Source organism: Somniosus microcephalus, chromosome 7 (assembly GCF_052327205.1).
Source record: "Somniosus microcephalus isolate GS21.2 chromosome 7, FLI_Smic_1.0, whole genome shotgun sequence".
Lineage (NCBI taxonomy): Eukaryota > Metazoa > Chordata > Chondrichthyes > Squaliformes > Somniosidae > Somniosus > Somniosus microcephalus.
The window spans coordinates 63,277,752-63,299,167 of record NC_140993.1 but is presented as its reverse complement, the minus strand read 5'-3'; the positions used below and the strand labels follow the sequence as shown (position 1 = coordinate 63,299,167).

General features: G+C 43.1%; 1 protein-coding gene across 2 annotated transcripts in view; it reads right to left on the bottom strand.

The window, feature by feature from the left end:
* Positions 1-17,947, bottom strand: part of oxsr1b (oxidative stress responsive kinase 1b) — a 257,293-nt gene extending 239,346 nt beyond the window's left edge. Inside the window, exon 1 of one of the 2 annotated variants that reach the window (XR_015078974.1) lies at positions 17,634-17,947. Coding sequence is in view for 1 of the 2 variants with exons in the window: in XM_085992508.1 (XP_085848634.1) it covers positions 17,634-17,703 (70 nt within the window). In the remaining variant the exon portion in view is untranslated. The remainder of the gene's footprint in view (positions 1-17,633) is intronic. The other variant, XM_085992508.1, reaches the window with a different exon arrangement.
* Positions 17,948-21,416: the final 3,469 nt, after the last annotated feature.

The following is a 21,416-nucleotide window of genomic DNA, read 5'->3' as shown; positions in this document are numbered from 1 at the left end:
ATCTATCTGCTGCAAAAAGGCATGAGAACGATGAGTTCATTCGGTCGCTGTTGCATATCTGAATGAGTAAGCTTTGAGGGTTCCATCGGAGACACTTACTTCTTGGACACATGAAAAAAAAACTAGAGAGAGAAATAAAAACAAAGCACGTTTCATCATCCACTCTCAGAAGATTGCGATCGGAGTTGGATCCATGCAATTTTAAAGCTTTTTCACCCAGCAAATTATTTTCCCTCTCCCGAAGTTATAATAGACTCCTTACTGGGATAAAGTTACCATCCAGCAACTTGACTTTTATTTCATTATATGCGAGCCTTGACAGTGCAGTGTTAACTGAAGGGCACATCGCAGCGGATCCGTCACCCAGTGTCCCCACTAACGTCTACACCATTTAACAGGGGTCACTGCATAGCAATCAGGAGCGAGAACCCTGGCTAATTTTCCCTTCTAGCATAGGGACAAAAAAGCCAATTCTGCTGCCCCCACAACTGCTGGACCTGCTAAGTCAGCACAGACCAGGCATCAAACCGGAAACCTTCCTAGTCTGCAGAGTTCTGGAAAAACTCTCAGCCATGAGGGGAGCTTCCAATTATTATTTTTTTTAATCAGTAAGTTATGCACAAGGGTGTACTTTTCAGAGTAAACCTCAAGAATATGCCACTAGGAATCCAGTGAATCATCAAGTCAGCAAGTCAACTACCACAGTTGACATTTGATATCAATAAATAAATGTTCTGACCCAGTATCGCTTTGCTGCAAAAAAGACTTCAATCACGCCACAACACAGGACATGGAAGTACAGTGTGGACACCCATTAAAAGACAATCTCAACTTACTTTCAAGACAACTGCACGTCAATCATTTAGGTTGTTTCCAAGTATAACAGGATATTTCACACATCTCCATTACATATCCTGCCAGTATGTTAAATAGTTTTGTGACATGTCAGTCTCCTGACCAATTTTCTCCCCTAAAGTACTGAAGGACAATTTCCTAATCAATTGCAGCACCCTACTAAAATCAACCCAGCTGAAATTAGCCAACTTAGCACAGACCAGGGATTGAGTCAGGGCCTTCTTGATCTGTTGGGCTTAACTATTAATTGGATAAACGCACTAAGCCAGTCGGCAGCTTTAAAGAACTTTAAAAAATATGTATACCTTTCAAAAGAAACCGCCAGAATACGTCAGAAGGGACTGGAGTCATTCATTTGGCCAGTCAATTGAAAAAATCAACTACCGGAGCTGGCATTTAACATCAATAAATAACTGCACTAACCCATGTATCTCATTACTCTATAGTCACTGTGCACAAAAGCTAAAATCACTCCACAACAATGTTCACTAATTTTTTTTGCGCCCAGTCCCTTTAAGTGGCTGCGCGGCACATTCAAATTTTCACGCATGATAGTCAAAGGAATAGGGGCAAAAAGGAAATCTGCTTGTGGAGGCAGAGGGCATGACAGGTACTGTACGGAATCAGTACTTTGCATGTCTTCAAAAGAGGATGAAGTTAATGTCGCAGTAGAGGAGGAGGGAGTAGAGATATTGGATAGGATAAAAACAGATAGAAAGGAGGTATTAAAGGTTGGCATCAGTCAAAGTTACCAAGGCACCCAGTCCGGAAGGGACGCAACCTAGGTTGCTGATGGAAGCAAGGGTGTAGATACCAGAAGCTCACCGCAATTTTTCGGTCTCCTTGGATATGGGAGTGGTGCCAGAGGATTGCAAATGTTACACCCTGTTCAAAAAAGGCAAGAGGGATGAACCTGTTCAAAAAAGGCAAGTGGGATGAACCTAGTAATTACAGTCCAGTCAGTCCAACGTCAGTGGCGGGAAAAAACTAATAATGACCATTGTCAAGGACAAAATTAATTCACATTTGGAGAAGCATGGGACAGCCAGCATGGATTTGTTAAAGGCACATCATGTCTGACTAACCAGATTGTTCTTTGATAAAGTAACAGAGGATTGATGAAGCTAGTGCAGAAGATGTATATATGGACTTTCAAAAGGCATTTGATAAAGTACCTCATAACAGACTTATTCAGAAAATAGAAGCACATGGGATTAAAGAGACGGTGGTAACTTGCGCACATTACTGGCCGAGAGATAAGAGGCAGAGAGTAGTGGCGAACGGATGTTTCTGACTGGAGGGAAGTTTTCAGTGGGGTCCCCCAAGGGTCTGTATTAGCTCTTGCACCTCCCCCTCAAAATAGTACGACTATACTGCCTTTCCATGCCGTATGGCCTACTCCTGCTCCTATTTCTTATGTTCCTCCTAAAGTGCATCACTTCACATCTATCCACATTAAATTGCACCCATCATTTGTCTGCCCATTTCATCAGTTGTCTAAATCCTCCTGAAGTCTGCTACTATGCTTCTCGCTATTTGCTACATTGCTAAGTTTTGTATCATCCACAAACTTCAAAATTAGACTCCCTGTACCCAAGTCCTGATCATTTACATAAAGCAAAAAAAGCAAAGCTGCCCTCCAGAATTTCATTCATGTAGCCATTCTTTACATACAAGTCAAGATGGCGAGTGTAACTCTGAGTCCAAATATAATTCTGGCAAATCTACACTGCACTCCCTCCAATATCCTTCCTACGGTGTGGTGCCCAGAACTGCTCACAGTACTCCAGGTGTGGTCTAACCAGGGCTTTGTATAGCTGTAGCAGGACTTCTGCCCCCTTGTATTCTAGTCCTCTACAATCAAAGTGAACTTCATTCTATCCTCAACCAACATTCACACTCATGCACTTCCTAGCACTTATCCTTGGAAAGCAATTAGAAGCAGGAAATCTAATTCATTTTTAAATAAAATACTACCCAATTTTTGTGAATATAATCTCCATTATTTAAGAAATTTTGATTAATGTGCTAAAGACTGGCTAAAGGGATTTAGTATATTTTTACCTTTTTTAAAATGTAGCTGAGGGATGTCAATGCTATGAATAGCACATTGCTGTAAAAGGCAAATACAAATCTTGCGTGGATGAAGCTCAACTTTTCAGCTAACCAGTTCTACACCATATTTATTGATCAGATGAAGGTAGCTTTTCAGGCCACTTGATCTCATCCTCCCAGAATACCAACCTAACCCTAATGTCCTCCCACAGATTTAACATCCACCCGAGTAGGTAGATAACTTTAGTTTAAACATCTGATCCAGAGGTCGGTACCGCCTTACAACACAGCGCTGCCTCAATAATGTGCTGGACCGATCATGCCCTGGAGTGGAGATTGACGCCACAACCTCCTGACCCACCCAGAGGTGAGAATGCTACCAACTGAGCAGAGCTTGTTGCCGATATCGAGCGCCAAAAGTCTCATTCCGAAAACCAGCCACTACCAGGATCTTCCAACAAGATTGCTGATTCAAGGACATTAGTGCACACAAACTAGGGATTAAAACATTTCACTTTAAGGTATGCAATTCAGGTTCCTAAAATATACTGAGTGCGAACTAGAAACAATTCTTTATTTATTTATTCGCAGGATGTGGGCGTCACTGACAAAGACAGCATTTATTGCCCAACCCTAGTCATCCGAGAAGGTGGTGGTGAGCCGCCTTCTTGAACTGCTGCTGTCTGCGTGGTGAAAGTACTCCTACAGTGCTGTTAGGTAGGAAGGATCAGGATTTTGACCTAGCGACGCTGAAGGAACGGCAGTGATATATTTCCAAACCAGGATGATGTGTGACTTGGAGGGGAACTTGGAGGTGATGGTGATGACATGCACCTGCTGCTCTTGCCCTTCTAGGCGGTAAAGGTCGTGGGTTTGGGAGATGCTGTCGAAGAAACCTTGGCGAGTTGCTGCAGTGCATCTTGTAGACGGTACACACTGCAGCCACGGTACGCTGGTGAAGGGAGTGAATGTTTAAGGTGGTGGATGGGGTGCCAATCAAGCTGGCTGCTATATCCTGGATGGTGTCAAGCTGAGAGTGTTGTTCGATCTGCACTCATTCAAGCAAGTGGAGAGAATTCCATCACACTTCTGAATTGTGCCTTGTAGCTAGTGGAAAGGCTTTGGGGAGTCAGGAGGTGAGTCACTCACCACAGAATACCCAGCCTCTGACCTGCTCTTGTAGCCACAGTATTTATGTGGCTGGAACAGCAGCAGAAAATGCTGGAAATATCCAGTAGGTCTGGCAGCATCGTGGAGAGAAACAGAGTTAACGTTTCAGGTCGATGACCCTTCGTCAGTCATCGACCTGAAACGTTAACTTTGTTTCTCTCTCCACAATGCTGCCTAACCTGCTGAGTGTTTCCAGCATTTTCTGCTGTCGTTTCAGGTTTCCAGCATCTGCAGTATTTTGCTATTGTGTGTGTGTGGCTGGTCCAGTTAAGTTTCTACTGAATGGTGACCCCCAGGATAGTGATGGTGGTAATGCCATTGCATGTCAAGGTGAGGTGGTTAGACTTTCCCGTGTTGGAGATGGTCATTGCCTAGCACTTGGGTTACACGAATGTTCTTTGCCAATTATCAGCCCACGCCTGAATGTTGTTCAGGCCTTGCTGCATGCTTCCACTGTTTAGCATGCATGGAGTCCTGTGTTGAAGCTTCATGAGTTTGACTTTTTTTTACTAAGTACACCTGGTTCTGCTCCTGGCATACGTTTCTCTGGTAGAGTAATGAATATGCTGGGCCATGAGGTTAGATTGTGGTGCAATACAATTCTGCTGCTGATGGCCCACAGCGCCTCATGGATGCCCAGTTTTGAGCTGCTGGATCCATTCTGAATCAGTCCCATTTAGCACAGAGGTTGTGCCACACAATCACAACAAAACTTTTAGGCAAAAAAAAAGACCAAGGTCCATCTAGTACGCCTCCCACCAGCCTGGCAGTCGCATGATACAATGATAATGGAGTTATTGACTAATAGCAATCAGTCTCTATCAATTAGTGTACAACAGACCCAGACACGACGCAAGGAAAATCCCACTGGTGGAGCGCTTTGGGACTTCCAAGCATGCTAGACTTACCACCTCATGTCTCAAATTACTCATATACTATATTGCAGAAGGTTATTTTCTTCAAGATAGCTATTTAACTTGCATTTGAATGAATCAACACTAACTGCTTCTACCCTCTCCCTAGGGAGCCTGTTCCATTAGAGTGACCACTTGCTCACTGAAATGTTGTTTCCGCAGATTAGTTCTGAATTTACCACCCCCGCCCACCCCTTCAAGCGCACGACGTGTCCTCTGGTTCTACAAACACACTGACAACCCATCCCATAAATACACAATCAGTGGATTCTTCCAAAAGGGAACCACACAAACGGGTTTCGGCTTGTAGCTGGGTACAAGCAGGGAGATGGGTTGTGTTACAGCTGCGCTCTTCGTTAAAAACTGGCAAACTGGTTTTACTCTGACTTTCACGCTGTCATTTCTAGAGAAATATCTTGTTTTAAGCGAAGAAGTGGCTTGTTACAAAATGCTTATCCCATCTTTCACCAGGACTCATGGGGAAATCAAGGGATGTCAGGCTCGGGCGGGAAAGTGGAGTTCAGGTCGAAGGTCAGCCATGATCTTTTTGAATGACAGAGCAGGCTCGAAGGGCCTACTCCCGCTCCCAATTCTTATGCTCTTTATGTTATAATGACTATGGGTGAAAATGTACCACACGCCATTGGGATGGGAGAAGTTTCAGAACTTGAATTCAGTTAAAAAAAAATATCTGGAATAAAAAGCTACCATCATAGAATGGTTACAGCATGGAAGGCGGCCATTCAGCCCGCTGAGTTCATGCCGGCTCTCTGCAAGAGCAACTCAGCTAGTCCCACGCCCCCTGTCCTATCCCCTGTCCTATCCCGTGTCCTGCAAATATTTTTCTCAGGTACTTATGCAATTTCCTTTTGAAAGCCACGATTGAATCTGCCTCCATCACCCTTTCAGGCAGTGCATTCCAGATCCTAACCACTCGCTGTGTAAACAAGTTTCCTCATGTCACCTTTGATTCTTCTGCCAATCACCTTAAATCTGTGTCCTCTGGCTCTCGGTCCTTCTACCAATGGGAACAGTTCCTCTCTTATCTACTGTCTAGACCCCTCATGATTTTGAGCACCTATCAAATCTCCTCTCAATCTTCTCTGCTTTAAGGAGAACAATGAGGGACATAGATAAAAAGGGGATAGAAAGAACCTATTTCCCTTAGCAGAGGGGTCAAAAACCAGGGGGCACAGATTTAAAGTAATTGGGGGAAGGTTTAGAGGGGATTTGAGGATTGTGGGGGTCTGGAACTCACTGCCTGAAAAGGGTGGTAGAGGCAGGAACCCTAACCACATTTTAAAAGTACTTGGATGTGCACTTGGGATGCTCCAACCTGCAGGGCTACGGACCAAGAGCTGGGAAGTGGGATTAAGCTGGATAGCTCTTTGTTGGCCGGCGCGGACACAATGGGCCGAAATGTCCTCCTTCCGTGCTGTAACTTTCTATGATTCAATCCCAGCTTCTCCAGTCTATCCACGTAACTGAAGTCCCTCATCCCTGGAATCATTCTCATAAATCTTTTCTGCACCCTCTCTAAGGCCGTCATATCCTTCCCAAAGTGCGGTGCCCAGAATTGGACACAATACTCCAGTTGAGACCGAACCAGTGTCTTAAAGGTTCATCATAACTTCCTTGCTTTTGTACTCTATGCCTCTATTTGTGAAGCCCAGGATCCCATATGCTTTTTTAACTGCTTTCTCAACCTGCCCTGCCACCTTCAAAGATTTGTGCACATATACACCTAGGTGTCTCTGTTCATGCATCCCCTTTAGGGTTGTACCCTTTAGTTTATATTGCCTCTCCTCATTCTTCCAACCAAAATGTATCGCTTCACACTTTTTTGCGTTAAATTTCATCTGCCACGTGTCCGCCCATTCCACCGGTCTGTCTATGTCTTCTTGAAGTCTATCACTATCCTCCTCACTGTTCACTATACTTCCAAGTTTTGTCTCATCTGCAAATTTTGAAATTGCGCCCTGTACACCAAAGTCCAAGTCATTAATATATATCAAGAAAAGCAGTGGCCCTAGTACTGACCCCTGAGGAACACCACTGTATACCTTTCTCCAGTCACTTAGCCAATTTTGTATCTATGCTGCCACTGTCCCTTTTATTCCATGGGCTTCTCCTCTGCTGGCAAGCCTATTATGTGGCACTTTATCAAACGCCTTTTGGAAGTCTATGTACACCACATCAACCGCATTGTCCTCATCAATCCTCTGTTACCTCATCAAAAAACTCGATCAAATTAGTTAAACACGATTTGCCTTTAACAAATCCGTGCTGGCTTTCCTTAATTAATCACACTTGTCCAAGTGACTGTTAATTTTGTCCCTGATTATCGTTTCTAAAAGCTTCCCCACTACCGAGGTTAAACTGACTGGCCTGTAGTTTCTGGGTTTATCTTTGCATGCTTTTTTATACAAGGGTGTAACATTTGCAATTGTCCAGTCCTCTGGCACTACCCCTATATCTAAGGAGGATTGGAAGATTATGGCCAGTACCTCCACGATTTCCTCCTTAACTTCCCTTAGCATCCTAGGATGCATCCCATCCGGTCCTGGTGATTTATCAACTTTTAAGTACAGACAGCCTTTCTAGTACCACTTCATCATCAATTTTTAGCTCATCCAGTATCTCCTCTTTCACTATGACTTTGGCAGCATCTTCTTCCTTGGCGAAGACAGATGCAAAGTACTCATTTAGTACCTCAGCCATGCACTCTGCATCCATGCATAGGTCTCCTTTTTGCTTCCTAATGGGCCCCACCCCTCCTCTTACTACCCATTTATTATTTATATGCCTACTTTTGAATTCCCTTTTATGTTAGTTGCCAATCTATTCTCATACTCTTTGTCCCTCTTACTTTCTTTTTCACTTTCCCTCTGAACATTCTACATTCAGCCCAATTCTCACTTGTATTCTCAACCTGACATCTCCATCTCTTTAGTCATCCAGGGAGCTCTGGCTTTAGTTACCCTACCTTTTCCCCTTGACTGAGCCTGAGCCATCTCCTCTTTAAAGGCAGCCCATTGTTCGATTAGTTTTACCTGCCAAACTTGGATTCCAATTTACCCAGGCCAGATCGGTTCTCAACCCACCTGAAATTTGCCTTCCTCCAATTAAGTATTTTTACTAGATTGCTCCCTGTCCTTTTCCATAGCTAATCTAAATCTTGCTACTATGATCACTGTTCCCCAAATGTTCCCCTATTGACACTTGCTCCACCTCATTCCTGAGAACCAGATTCAGCAATGCCTCTTTCCTCGTTGGGCTGGAAACGTACTGATCAAGAAAGTTCTCCTGAACACTTCAGAAATTCTTCCCCTCTCTGCCCTTTACACTATTACTATCCCAGTCTTAATTAGGATAATTTAAGTCCCCCATTATCACTACTCTATAGTTCTTGCACCTCTCTAATTTCACTGCAAATTTGCTCCTCTAAATCTTTCCCATTAGTTGGTGGCCTATAGAATATACCTAGTAGTGTAATGGCACCTCTATCATTTCTCAACTCTAACCAAATAGATTCTGTCCTTGACCCCTCCAGGACATCCTCTCTTTCCAGCACTAACATTCTCCTTAACCAATAATGCCACCCCACCTCCTTTCTTTCCTTCCCTATCTTCCCTGAACGCCTTATATCTAGGAATATTTAAAACCCAATCCTGCTCTTTTGAGCCAGGTCTTTATTGACACGACATCATATTCCCATATGGCTATTTGAGCCTGCAGCTCACTAACCTGGTTTTCCTCGCTTCATATGTTTACACACATCAGTAAAAAAAATTGACCATGAAGCTATCAGATTGTTGTAAGCACCTAACTGGTTCAGCAATATCCTTTAGGGAAGGAAACCTGTCATCCTTACCTGGTTTAGTCTATACTTGACTCCAGTCCCACAGCAATGTGGTTGAATCTTAACTACCCAGTGAAGGGGTCGAGTAAGCCAATCAGTTGGATCAAACGCAGGGCAACTAGGAATGGGTAACAAATGTTGGCCTTGCCAGTGACACCAACATCCCGAGAATCATTTTTTAAATATATACAAGTTATGGGTCCAGTTTGAGGCCAAAAATAGTTATGATGCACGTGCACCTTCATAAAAACATTGAGCGGAGTGATGCGGTGAGTTCAGTATCATCCTTTCATCTCCGAGGCCTGGGTTCAAATCCAGCTCAGGTTGGCGAGATGAAAAATGAAGGCAGATTGAAGAGTCTTCTAGGCATGGCCCCACAACACTAAACTACCCCCAACGGAAACTGTACACACAAGACACAGCATGGCTAGAGCAACAAAAAGAAGAATGTCACACAGAGTGTTCTTCCGAGGGTTGGCCAGAGTAGATGGAGCTTTAGTTTGCATCCAATCATACTATACCTGACCTGGGCGTCTTTGAAGCAGACATTTCCAATACCATGATGAACATGAAATTCACAAAGATAATCTGTAACTAATAAGGTGGTTTAGTAATCAAGTAGATCCTGGAGTCACACATCAGTAACTGGGACATTAGACTGGAGATTGTATATGAAATTTACAGGGAAACAAAGAAAAATATAATCAAATATTCAAATATAGAACCCCCCTGACACCTCCCTAGACATCCTATATTGTCCTGCAACAAAAAAAAACTAGATGCTTCTACAGCACCAGTCACATGATGCTGCACATCATTAGGTTTGACCTCGCACTTATCTATGATGCATTATCACCAAACCGTCTGGCAGCGATTATCAGTCAATGGCAATAACAGAAATTAGCTCCAATCACTATCTACCAATCCTGCTGGAAGCGTTTTGAATGTGTGGGCATTGAGCGAGAAGATCAGGCGTGACTGCAATGTGCTTACATTCAAATAGCCTATAGACAACATACATTCAGGTGTCTCAGATGGCAGTGTAAATCTTGAAAATGAACAGAACCAAGATTACATTGCTGCAAACCCCAACATCTGTATTAGTGTATTATTTTTAAACATTCTCAATTCTACCCAGTCAGAATACGGAGTGCAAGGGTAAAATGATATAGCTGGCACAGGAGGAGAGATTATATGGAGTCACAGGGTTGGTGCGACAGGAGATTTGGGAGATATGACGCACAGCAAGTCGAACAATTGAGCAGCTCAGATAATGCCAGCGGCTTTGTAAAAAAACCCTTACACTAAACCGTTACCCACAATCTCTAGATTATCCTATATTCTCCCACAAGAAACAGACGCTAGTGTACCATCTGTCAAACAGTGCTGTATCTCATCACGTTTGATGTCACACTTAGCTGTAAAACAATGACATCAATCTCTACTGAATGTAAAGCGAAAACTTTAAATGACCTTCATTAAGAAATATGACTATTACATATAATATAGTTTTTATAAATAGTCTGTGCTAAGTTAACTGATCGCAGCCTAGTTGACACTTGGGGCACTACATAATTTTCTTCGGTGCCCCTGGGTTATGGAGAAGTGAAAAAGACAACCACGATTTTCCTGGTCTTGGTCACCATCAATAAACCCTTCCTGGATAATGTGAGTGTAATAATGGGATCAGGCGTATCTACAATGCCCCTGCAGTTGAATAACCCGCCGGTAATTGAATCTGGATGTTTCCTCTTGCAGTTTGAGGTCACCAGAACAATATGCATAAATTCCTTACAAACATTAACTCTCCAAAGACAATACAAATAAATATAAGGCAGCGCTAGGGCCTCCATGAGCTCAAGTCTACTGCAGAAGTTAGTTTTCCAAAGGCCTTAAGGAAGAAAATGGCTGCAGGCGGCAATTGCAGGGAACTAGGTGGTTAGTTTTTCATGTGAACCTCGTCAGAGTGCTAGGAACCTATTTTACCATGTAATGACTAAGAAAAAAAAGCCCACCATCAAGTCCATTTCTGCAGTGGTTCATTGAAAATAATTTCTCTCTCTTTTCTCTGAAGAAAAGAATGGAGGAAATAAAGATGGATGAGTTGTAGAGATAATGCAAATGACTAGGGTTGAAACACTGCTGCATTGCTGACAGCTGATAACAAATATTGTTGCAGTGTGAATTTTTGGAGAGTGGAGACCACCAATGCTGCTGTTTTCATACTGATGGGCTCCCCAATTGGACAGGGCGCAAAGATCTGTTGCCAGCATTGTGGAGCCCCAAATGAAACTTTTGACCCTAACTGAAAACACCCGATCTTATCCAATCTCAGAAGCTAAGCAGAGTCAGGCCTGTTCAGTACTTGTACGATAGCAAAATACTGCGGATGCTGGAAATCCGAAATAACAACAGAAAATGCTGGAAGAACTCAGCAGGCCAGGCAACATCCGTGGAGAGAAATAGAGTCAACGTTTCAGGTCGAAACCCTTCGTCAGGACTGAAAAAGCACAGGAAATGAAACAGATTAAAAGGCCAGTTTGGGGGCTGGGAAATGGGGATGAGAGAACAAAAGAGGTGAAGAGACATTAGAAGGTATTCAAAACGAGACGAGACGGTGATAGGACTAGTGGAGACAAAAGACGGCTCTAGATTAGGTGTGAAATGCGCTGGCAGAATGGGAGACAGCTGCCATGTGGGAGAGGGAAATAAAGGGGGGGGGCGGGGAGAGGGCCAAAACAAAGGTGTGGATAAAAAATATGTAAAAATGTAATAGGGGCCGAGGTTATGATCTGAAATTGTTGAACTCGATAGAGAGTCCGGAAGGCTGTAAAGTGCCTAATTGGAAGATGAGGTGCTGTTCCTCGAGCTTACGCTGGGTTTCCGTGGAACAATGCAAGAGCCCGAGTACGGTGAGATCCGAGTGGGAATGGGGTGGTGGCTTTGCGGAACACCTCCGTTCAGTCCGTAAGGGTGACCCTGAGCTTCCGGTCGCCTGTCATTTTAATTCACCGCCCCATTCCCACTCAGACCTCATCGTACTCGGGCTCTTGCATTGTTCCACGGAAGCCCAGCGCAAGCTCGAGGAACAGCACCTCAGGCACTTTACAGCCTTCCAGACTCAATATAGAGTTCAACAATTTCAGATCATAACCTTGGCTCCTATTACATTTTTACATATATTTTTTATCCACACCTTTGTTTTGTGCCCTTCCCACTTTTTCTCTCTCCCACATGGCAGCTGCCTCTCATTCTGCCAACGCATTTCATACCTCATCTAGAGCCGTCTTTTGTCTCCGCTAGTCCTATCACCGTCTCGTCTCATTTGGAATGCTTCTTAATGTCTCTTCACTTCTCTTTTGTTCTCTCCCAGCCCCCAAACTGGCCTTTTAATCTGTTTCATTTCCTGTGCTTTTTACATAGAAACATAGAAGATAGGAGCAGGAGTAGGCCATTCGGCCCCTCGAGCCTGCTCCGCCATTCAACGAGATCATGGCTGATCATCCAAACTCAGTACCCTGTCCCTGCCTTCTCCCCATATCCCTATAGAAGGGATTATTTCGGTCCTGACGAAGGGTTTCGACCTGAAACGTTGACTATTTCTCTCTCCACGGATGTTGCCTGGCCTGCCGAGTTTTTCCAGCATTTTCTGCTGTTCAGTACTTGGATGAGAGACTGCCTGGGAATAAAAAGAGTCTAGAGAAAGTGAAATTGTTGTTCTTAGAGCAGAGAAGATAAGGGGAGATTTATTCGAGGTGTTCAAAATTATGAAGGGTTTTGATTGAGTAAGAAACTGTTTCTACTGGCAGGAGGATCAGTAACCAGTAAACACAGGTACAAAATAATTGGCAAAAGAACCAGAGGGGAGATGAGGAGAAATAGTTTTACACCGAGTTATGATGATCTGGAATGCACTGTCTGAAAGGGTGGTGGAAGCATATTCCATTGTAGCTTTCAAAAGGGAATTGGATATATACTGGAAAAGGAAAAAACTGCAGGGCTATGTGGAAAGAATGTGGAACTGGCTACCACATGGGAGTAGTTGAGACGAATAGCATACTTGCATTTAAGGGGAAGCTAGGTAAGTACGAGAAAGGAATAGAAGGCTGTGTTGACAGAGCGAGATGAAGTAAGCTGGGAGGATACACATCCTGGGGCACAAATACCAGCATAGACTTGTTGGGCTGAATGGCCTGTTTCTGTGCTGTAAATTCTATGCAATTCTTAAAAAAACAGGGGAGTGAGACTAATTGGATACCTCTTTCAAAGAGCTGTCACCGGCATGATGGGTTGAATGGCCTCCTTCTGTGCTATATGATGCTACCAGGTGCAGTAAAAAAGTTTTTGACCAAATACACACCTGCAAATCTTTCTGCAGGTCTCCCGAGTCCACCACCTAGGTAAATTCAGTAAAAGACTATATTGCAGAACTGGTTCCCATTGAAGCGATTCTGCAATTAAATTGGGATACAACAATCCAAATAGCCATCCTAGGAATCAGAATCAACTGAACTGAACAGCCCATCAATAAAATAAACAGGTTGGCCCAGTACCGAGTTTCTGTTAGTCAGCATCACTGGCACACAGGGGTAAATACATCATAAAGCATTACTTCACCAAATTCTAAGCTTCCTCTAGTTTGACCCACTTAATCTAATACTGAATGTCCAAAACCTAGCGATAAGACTCCTAGTTTTAGTATCCGAACAATAGCTCCATACATCGATCTAACACCACTTTATAAATGTCAAGCATTGTAAGCCATTAGGAAATCATATTCAGGAAATGCAGGCCTGCATCAAAAGCTTCAAAAAGGACATTCAGTATTGACAAGGAATGCAATCATGAGACTAATATTACTCAGTGGAACCCAATGCGGGCACGATGTCAGGCCATGCATACTTTATTTTTTATTTAAATAAACACATACTTGAGTTGCAGAGAATTATAAATATTTCCACAAGTGAGCTGACTCAATAACTCATAAGTGGAAATAAGCATAGCATAATTGTGCGCGTTTGGACTAGTTGGTTGTGAGGAACTATCCATTCACCTTTCCATTTACGCTAGACAGAAACCATAGAAGTTTAGAGCACATCAGGTGGCCATTTGGTCCATTTGTGCCGTTTATTGCTACGCCAAAACTCATCCCACTGCCCTGCTCTCTCCCCCCATAGCCTTGTATCTTTCACTACTTCCAACTGTTTCCTTAAGAGGCAATGGTCTCTGCCTCAACTACTCCCTGTGGCAAAGCATCCTACATGCTAACATTTCTTTTTAAACTGGTTATAACATTGCCTGTTTAAATTTAGTGATCAACATTATTACAACTCAAATTTTCAAGGATCAATTGTTGGTTCACTGCCAAAATGGAAACAGAGTCAGTAATGATTGCCAGTGACCATCAAAAAAAAAGTATACACATTTTTTAAAAAAACAGATGGGACTAGGTGACACAGTAGATTACCAAACTGGCCTTTAACCTCTGGAAGATTACTGCAATAGAGTTAAAGTTTCATCTCTTTTCTGGCTGCAAGTCTGACAAAAATGATTTGGGGCAGTCTCAACTCAGGTCCTAGTTAGCACAAGTACACAAAATGGCAAATCAGTCTGAGAAGACAGAAGGATGACTTTAAAACAGAAGTATCACAGCAGTGGTATACAGTCCTGAAGGATAGAGGTTAAACATTTTATTGGGATAGGGTAAAGGAAGTTTTATTCAGTTACATATAAATAGAACACTATATAAATGCAAGTTGCTGTTTCTGAACCTCTTCACATGGGAGTGGTTAATGCTGACACAAAGCGATCAAATTGGAAAAAGCATCACATCTTCCAACAAAGACACGCCAAAGCGATTACAAGCAATTACAGGCCTACTGCATTGCAATGCCTCAAAGCTTTTCACACAATTACTTTTGAAAGGCAGTGACTGTCAGATAGGCAAATAGGGCAGCAATTCTGCACCATCAATATCCCACAAAATACAATCAGAATAAACACAGTTAATCTATTTGAGAGGGGGAGGAATGTTGGCCACGTCATCTAGAGATCTCCCTGCTCTTCAAATAGTGCTGCAAGATCTTTAAAATCCACCTGAATGGCTGAATTGGACACAAGGGGCCTCCGTTTAACATCGCATCTGAAGGATTCATCACAGATTTCCACTTATAATAATCACTGCACTAAAAAAAATTCATTGTATATGAACTGCTTTGATGTTTCTGAAAGACATGATAAAGGTGCTTTAAATTCAAGTTGTTCTTGCTTTCAATTATGGCCACACAACTTTAGCTTCAATTTTCCAGTCAACAACATAAACTGATATTCAAAGTGAGGTTGTTGACTTGCAATTACTTTGTTTAGGTGCCCATTATTCTCTATTTATGAAAAGGAGTGGTAAACCTTAATTGGCATTTTTATAATGCAACATGTCACATTATGTAGTCATCTGGCTGACGAGAAGCAAACGATGCAAAGACTCCTTACATGTACGGGGCAACAAAATCGATAACACCGCAATTTTAGTACCAGCAACCTACCAATTAAAAGATATACACTTAATTTGTCACTCCAATATCTAGAGCAAGGTACCAGCTGTTGGGTTAGATGTGCACCAGAGAAATCTAAAATTAAAAGCATTACTACAACTTGCTGTACAGAATCAGAACTGTACAGTCATGCTCAAATTTCTTTACACTTAACAACAATCAATGAACTTGAAGACATTTCTCCTCCAAACTTAATTCCTCGGCGAAGGTAACTATCTGCAGCAATATGCCCACAGAGCTCAGCTATCAATGCCACCTCTTAACCTCCTCGAGGTTTGCAAGAGGTTTGATGCGAAACCGCTCCCTCAGAATTTGCCTTCATGTGCAAGGCACATGGCCTCTCCTCCGTGCTCTCTCAACACAATGAAGAAAGAGCGATGTACTGTGCCACCTTCAAACACACCATTATAATTTTTAGATTGGGTAAAAAAACTCATGCCAGCTAAATGACTGCTGGAACAAGTTGTAGCCGAGTTCAAGGTGACCACTGTCAAATCGACAAGCTGCCTTCTTCGCCCCCCTACCATCAGGAGATGAGGTGGGCAGAGGAGGGACAACTTGCAGAGGTCAAGTCAGTAGGAAAATAACCCACTTGCCCACCTCTAAATTATGAACATGTATACAAATACAAGCATAGCTCCCAAACACAATTATATAAAGAATAATATTTCTAGGATTCACTTTTAGCCCACTAGGCCTTCCTATTAAAAAAATGCAACCTTCAGGATTGCTCTCTTCAACCTCATTGTGCCCTTTCAATTCTTGTAAATATGTATACAGTAGGCATTATATAAACACTACTGCTAGACTTCGCTTTTACGGAGTCTTTCCCACCTTGGTGGTGCCAGTCACCTTGGTTTCTCAATTAAAACAATTGAAAGAGTTATATATGATTTGTAGGCACTTATGTCACTGCTGAGCAGCATGAAAACCAATTATTGGAAGGCAGTAAACAAAGAATGCCACAGCTGTTAATGTTTCCCACTGCACCTACGCCCCACCGCCAACTCCCATCCCCCAAGCCAGGGAAGAACCCAGCCCAAGCAGGAATCCCTGGGGCAATGTACTTTCTTCCACAGATTGAGCTCATTTCCCCAATGACTCAAGAGTCAGGATCAACACAATGTGCCAAATGTGACCCCCAATTACCTTAGGCCACCACATCACTCCTGAAGTTTTCAAAACAGCACTGGGGAATGATGGCCATGTTATCCGAGGATGGGCATTCCTCACCCCACAAACTTAAAATTACTGCTATACTCTAATAATTTTAAGTACTTTTCAGTGTTAATTAGTGTAATTTTTATTTAAAAGTAAGAAGTCACACAACACCAGGTTATAGTCCAACAGCTTTATTTGAAATCACAAGCTTTCGGAGCGCTGCTCCAAAAGGTGCAAGTACATTTCCTTCTATTATGAAACACACAAATTGACTAATTTAACTCCATATTTTCAGAACATTAAAAAGAGCTGCACTGGAATCTTTGCAATCTCTATTATAACAGGGTAGGAGCTTTCCCAGAGATTCAAATAAATTATATTGAAAAGAAGTATTTACACATCTGTCAGCTTAATTATTGCATACTATAATAGGAAACGTACATCCTCCTTTCACAAAATGGCCTGTTCATTAACTTGCAGAGACTACATGCAGACATTTGCTTAAGAGTCAGTCAGCTGATTTAATAACGTGGCATATTGAGGGCCTCGTTTAGGACGATTTATAGATTTTAACACGATACAATTCAGTCTCCCTATATCCAAGGCTCTTGACAGACCTATTCTACTGACTATGAACTGGAAATTTAACATAAAAACTAAAATAAACATCCAGACTAAACCCCATCAGGCTGCATTAGTCTCCTTCCTTTTAACAGACAAATAAATTATTAAACCAAAAAAAAAATCACATTAAAGGCCAGCTGCAGTAGGCCTTTACCTTAAATAAGAGCTAGCATTATCATGACATTTCTTTTCAAAACAAACAAATTGGAGCGTTGCAAAAGATACTTTCCATTAAAATTCATAATTAAAAAAACTACAAACAGAGCAGCTTCAAATATTGCTTCTATTAATTTATTTTATTATTTTTGTAGGGTGCCCGGAGGCCTATTCCGAGTGGCTGCAACTACACACAATTCACACACATCCTATCTGCTTAAGAATGATATTTTTTGTTGCAAAAAAAAATGAACAAAAAAGAAAGCAGCATTTTAAATAACTTACCAATCACCTCCTTAAGTTCATAATCCTCCCTGATGATAGACCAGGGCAGGGAGCTGGTGTCCTCGGACATTGTGGCAGAGAATGGAGCTACCGCCTCTGGGCTTCCTACTTCACTTTATATTGTGTTGTATAATTATGCGTGGCCTTTTATTTCCCTTTCTCTCCTTGCCGAGGAGAAGGCCTGACGCTGCTGGATCAAGCCCCCTTCTCTCTCTTTCTCAGAGACGCAAGTACTTCCAATCCCCAAACTTTGCCACTAGCTGGAGTTACCATGCCGCCCAACCGCACGCAAGGGTCCCGCCTCCTCTTCCCAGCTCCAATTCGACGGCCCGCGGCTCCCGCCCCCTTTCCTCCGCGGGCTCCCATTGGGCCAGCGGCTGCCCGTCAATGTCACCAGGGGCGGCGCGAAGACGTCACTTGCGCTGTGGTGCGCGGTTGGTTCAGGAGAGGCGTGCACCGACTCCACGTCACGTCGTCTCTTGTTCAGCAGTGGGGTGGGGTTACGTGCGGGGACGTCGGCGGTTTGCGGAACGCGTCTTGTCACGTGAGTACGTTTGCCTTTTGCGGTGTGCAAACAGCCCGCCCGCCCTCTCTTTTTGTTTTCGATGGGCCCGCCCGCCCTCTCTTTTTGTTTTCGATGGGCCCGCCCGCCCTCTCTTTTTGTTTTCGATGGGCCCGCCCGGAGGTGGATTGATTGGGTTTTATACCAGGGACATTTTCCCAAGGGCTACTGTCTGAGCTCTGTACAGTGGAAAAATATAAACTTATAACTTTCAAACGTTCTCAAGAAATAAAGCACATACTTTAAAGGTGCACTGTCATTATTTCCTTAATTAATTTCTACAAATATTAATTAAACATTTTTAACAAAACTTTTCTAGGCTGGCACTTCAGCCAGTGCTGTACTGCCGCAGGTGCCATCTTTCGGATGAGATATTAAACTGAGGTCCCGCCTGCCCCTCAGGTGGAAGTAAAAGGTACTATGGCACTATTCGAAGACTTAATAAAAAGTTTTTCCATTTCCTACACTGGACATCCACATGGATTCTCGGAGTGAGATTGTCCATTTATTTCTGAATTCGGTGCAGTATTGCACTTCGCTCTGCAAACCCCCCATCCCAACAGGAACTGGGCTGGTATAGCCCAAAACACATTTCATATAGGAACCTTTGACAGGAGTATTATAAGACAAAAAATTTGACACCGAACCATATAAGGAGAAATTAGGGCGAATGACCAAAAGCTTGGTCAAAGAGGTGGTTTTAAGCAGCGTCTTAAAGGAGAAAAGAGAGATAGAGAGGCAGAGAAGTTTGTGCAGGGAATTCCAGAGCTTAGGGCCTAGGCAACAGAAGACATGTGACCAATGGTGGAGCGATTATAATCAGGGATGCTCAAGAGGGCAGAATTAGAGGAGTGCAGATATCTCAGGGGGTTGTGGGGCTGGAGGAGATCACAGAGATAGGGAGGGGCGAGGCCATGGAGGGATTTGAAAACAAGGATGAGAATTTTGAGGTATTGCTTAACCAGGAGCCAATGTAGGTCAGCGAGCACAGGGGTGATGGGTGAACGAAACTTGGTGTGAATTAGGACACAGGCAGCCGACTTTTGGATGACCTCAAGTTTACATTGGGTAGAATGTGGGAGGCCAACCAGGAGTGTGTTAGAATAGACAAGTCTAGAGATAACAAAGGCATAGACTGTTTCAGCAGCGGATGAGCTGAGGTAAGGGTGAAGATGGGTGATGATACGGAGGTGGAAATAGGCGGTCTTAGTTATGCCGTGGATATGTGGTCAGATGCTCATTTCAGGGTCAAATATGACACCAAGGTTGCGAACAGTGTGGTTCAGCCTCAGACAAATGTTAGGGAGAGTGATGGAGTCAGTGGCTAGGGAACGGAGTTTGTGGCGGGGACCAAAAACAATGGCTTTAGTCTTTCCAATATTTAATTGGAGAAAATTTTTGCTCATCCAGGACTGGATGTTGGACAAGCAGTCTGACAATTTAGAGAACATGGAGGGATCAAGAGAAGTGGTGGTGAGGTAGAGCTGGGTGTCGTCAGCGTACATGTGGAAACTGACACTGTGTTTTCGCATGATGTCGCCAAGGGGCATGTTGATGAGAAATAGGAGGGGGCCAAGGATAGATCCTTGGGGGACACCAGAGGTAACGATGCAGGAGTGGGAAGAGAAGCCATTGCAGGTGATTCTCTGGCTAGATAAGAATGGAACCAGGCGAGTGCAGTCCCACCTAGCTAGATGATGGTGGAGAGGTGTTGGAGAAGGATGAAGTATGGCTCGGGTTTGAAATAAAAACAGAAAATGCTGGAAACACTCAGCAGATCAGGCAGCTTTGTGGAGAGAGAAACAGAGTTAATGTTTCAGGTCAATGAACCTGTGTTTAAATCTGGATTGACAATATGAAAGAATACTTTATAACCTACTGAACTATCCTGTCCCCTGAGATGGAATTTTTATTGTAGGAATTTAGGAATTGCTGGACAAAAAAAAGGAGGTCCATCTAGTTTGCCTTCTACCATTTTGATAGTGGATGATACGATAATGGAGCTGTTGACTAATCATAGCAATCAATCTCTATCAAAGTCGACAACACGATGCGAGGAAAACTCCAGTGGTGGAGAGGTTTAGGAACTATGGGAAAGCACCTGTTCCTTCCAGACATGCTACACTTATTAAGCCATATTTCAAATTACTTATATACTGTACTCCAAAATGTTATTTTCTGAAAAAAAAAATCAATCTAATTTGCATTTGAATGAATCAACACTAACTGTTTCCACCATCTCCCTAGGCAGCCTGTTATATAGATTTACCACTCGTTCACTGAAATAATGTTTCTGCAGTTTAGTTTTGAATTTACACCCCCCGAACCCCCACCCCCCTGCCCCCCTCCCCACCACCCCCCCCCCCCCGCCTTCAAGTGCAGGCCATGTCCTCTGGTTTTACTGGAGAAATAGCTTGTCACGGTCTATATTATCTAGTCCTTTTAGAATTATAAAAACGGCAATCATATCACCTCTCAACCTTCTCTTTTCCAGTGAGAATATGCGCATAATAGCTCCTCATAATCAATCCCTCCAACCCTCAATCATTACAACATTCTTTTTGGAGCAAGCATACTAATTCCTGATTTCAGATAGCACCTTGATGAACAGAGAGGTGGCTGAAGCCTGAACAATTGTGCTGAGATCATTCTGCTTCTCTGGTGCCTTGCCATAAATTCTGGAATGATCAATTTACAGAAACAGTACATGGAGGCAACCATCCCCCTACTGAACACACTTCCCATACTCTGAACCTGTAAAGCTTCAGGCTGCACACTGTCACTTCCTACAGAAAAATATTGTGAAGACTGAAGCCGTCGTCTTTGGCTTCTTCTGCTATATATTCTGTACCCTGCCAACCGACTCCTTCGGCATTGTCTCAGGCTGAACCAGATCCCAAGCTCAGCTTCTGACCCCATATCCACCATCATAGCATTACCTGCCACTGCCCCAGCCTCAATCCATTTGCTGCTGAAACCCTCATCCATGCCTTTGTTATGTCCAGTCTTAACTATTTCACTGCTATCTTGTCCAGCCACCTATCTTCAACTTCAGCTCTTCCAAAATTCAATAGCCCATATTCTATTCCTTTCCCTAGTGGGATTTTTTGATGTGCACACTGACATGGTGGATAGGGGAGATGTCTATGGATGTTATCTACAAGGACTTCCAGAGGGCATTTGATAAGGTTCTGCACAAGAGATTATTAGCAAAAATGAGA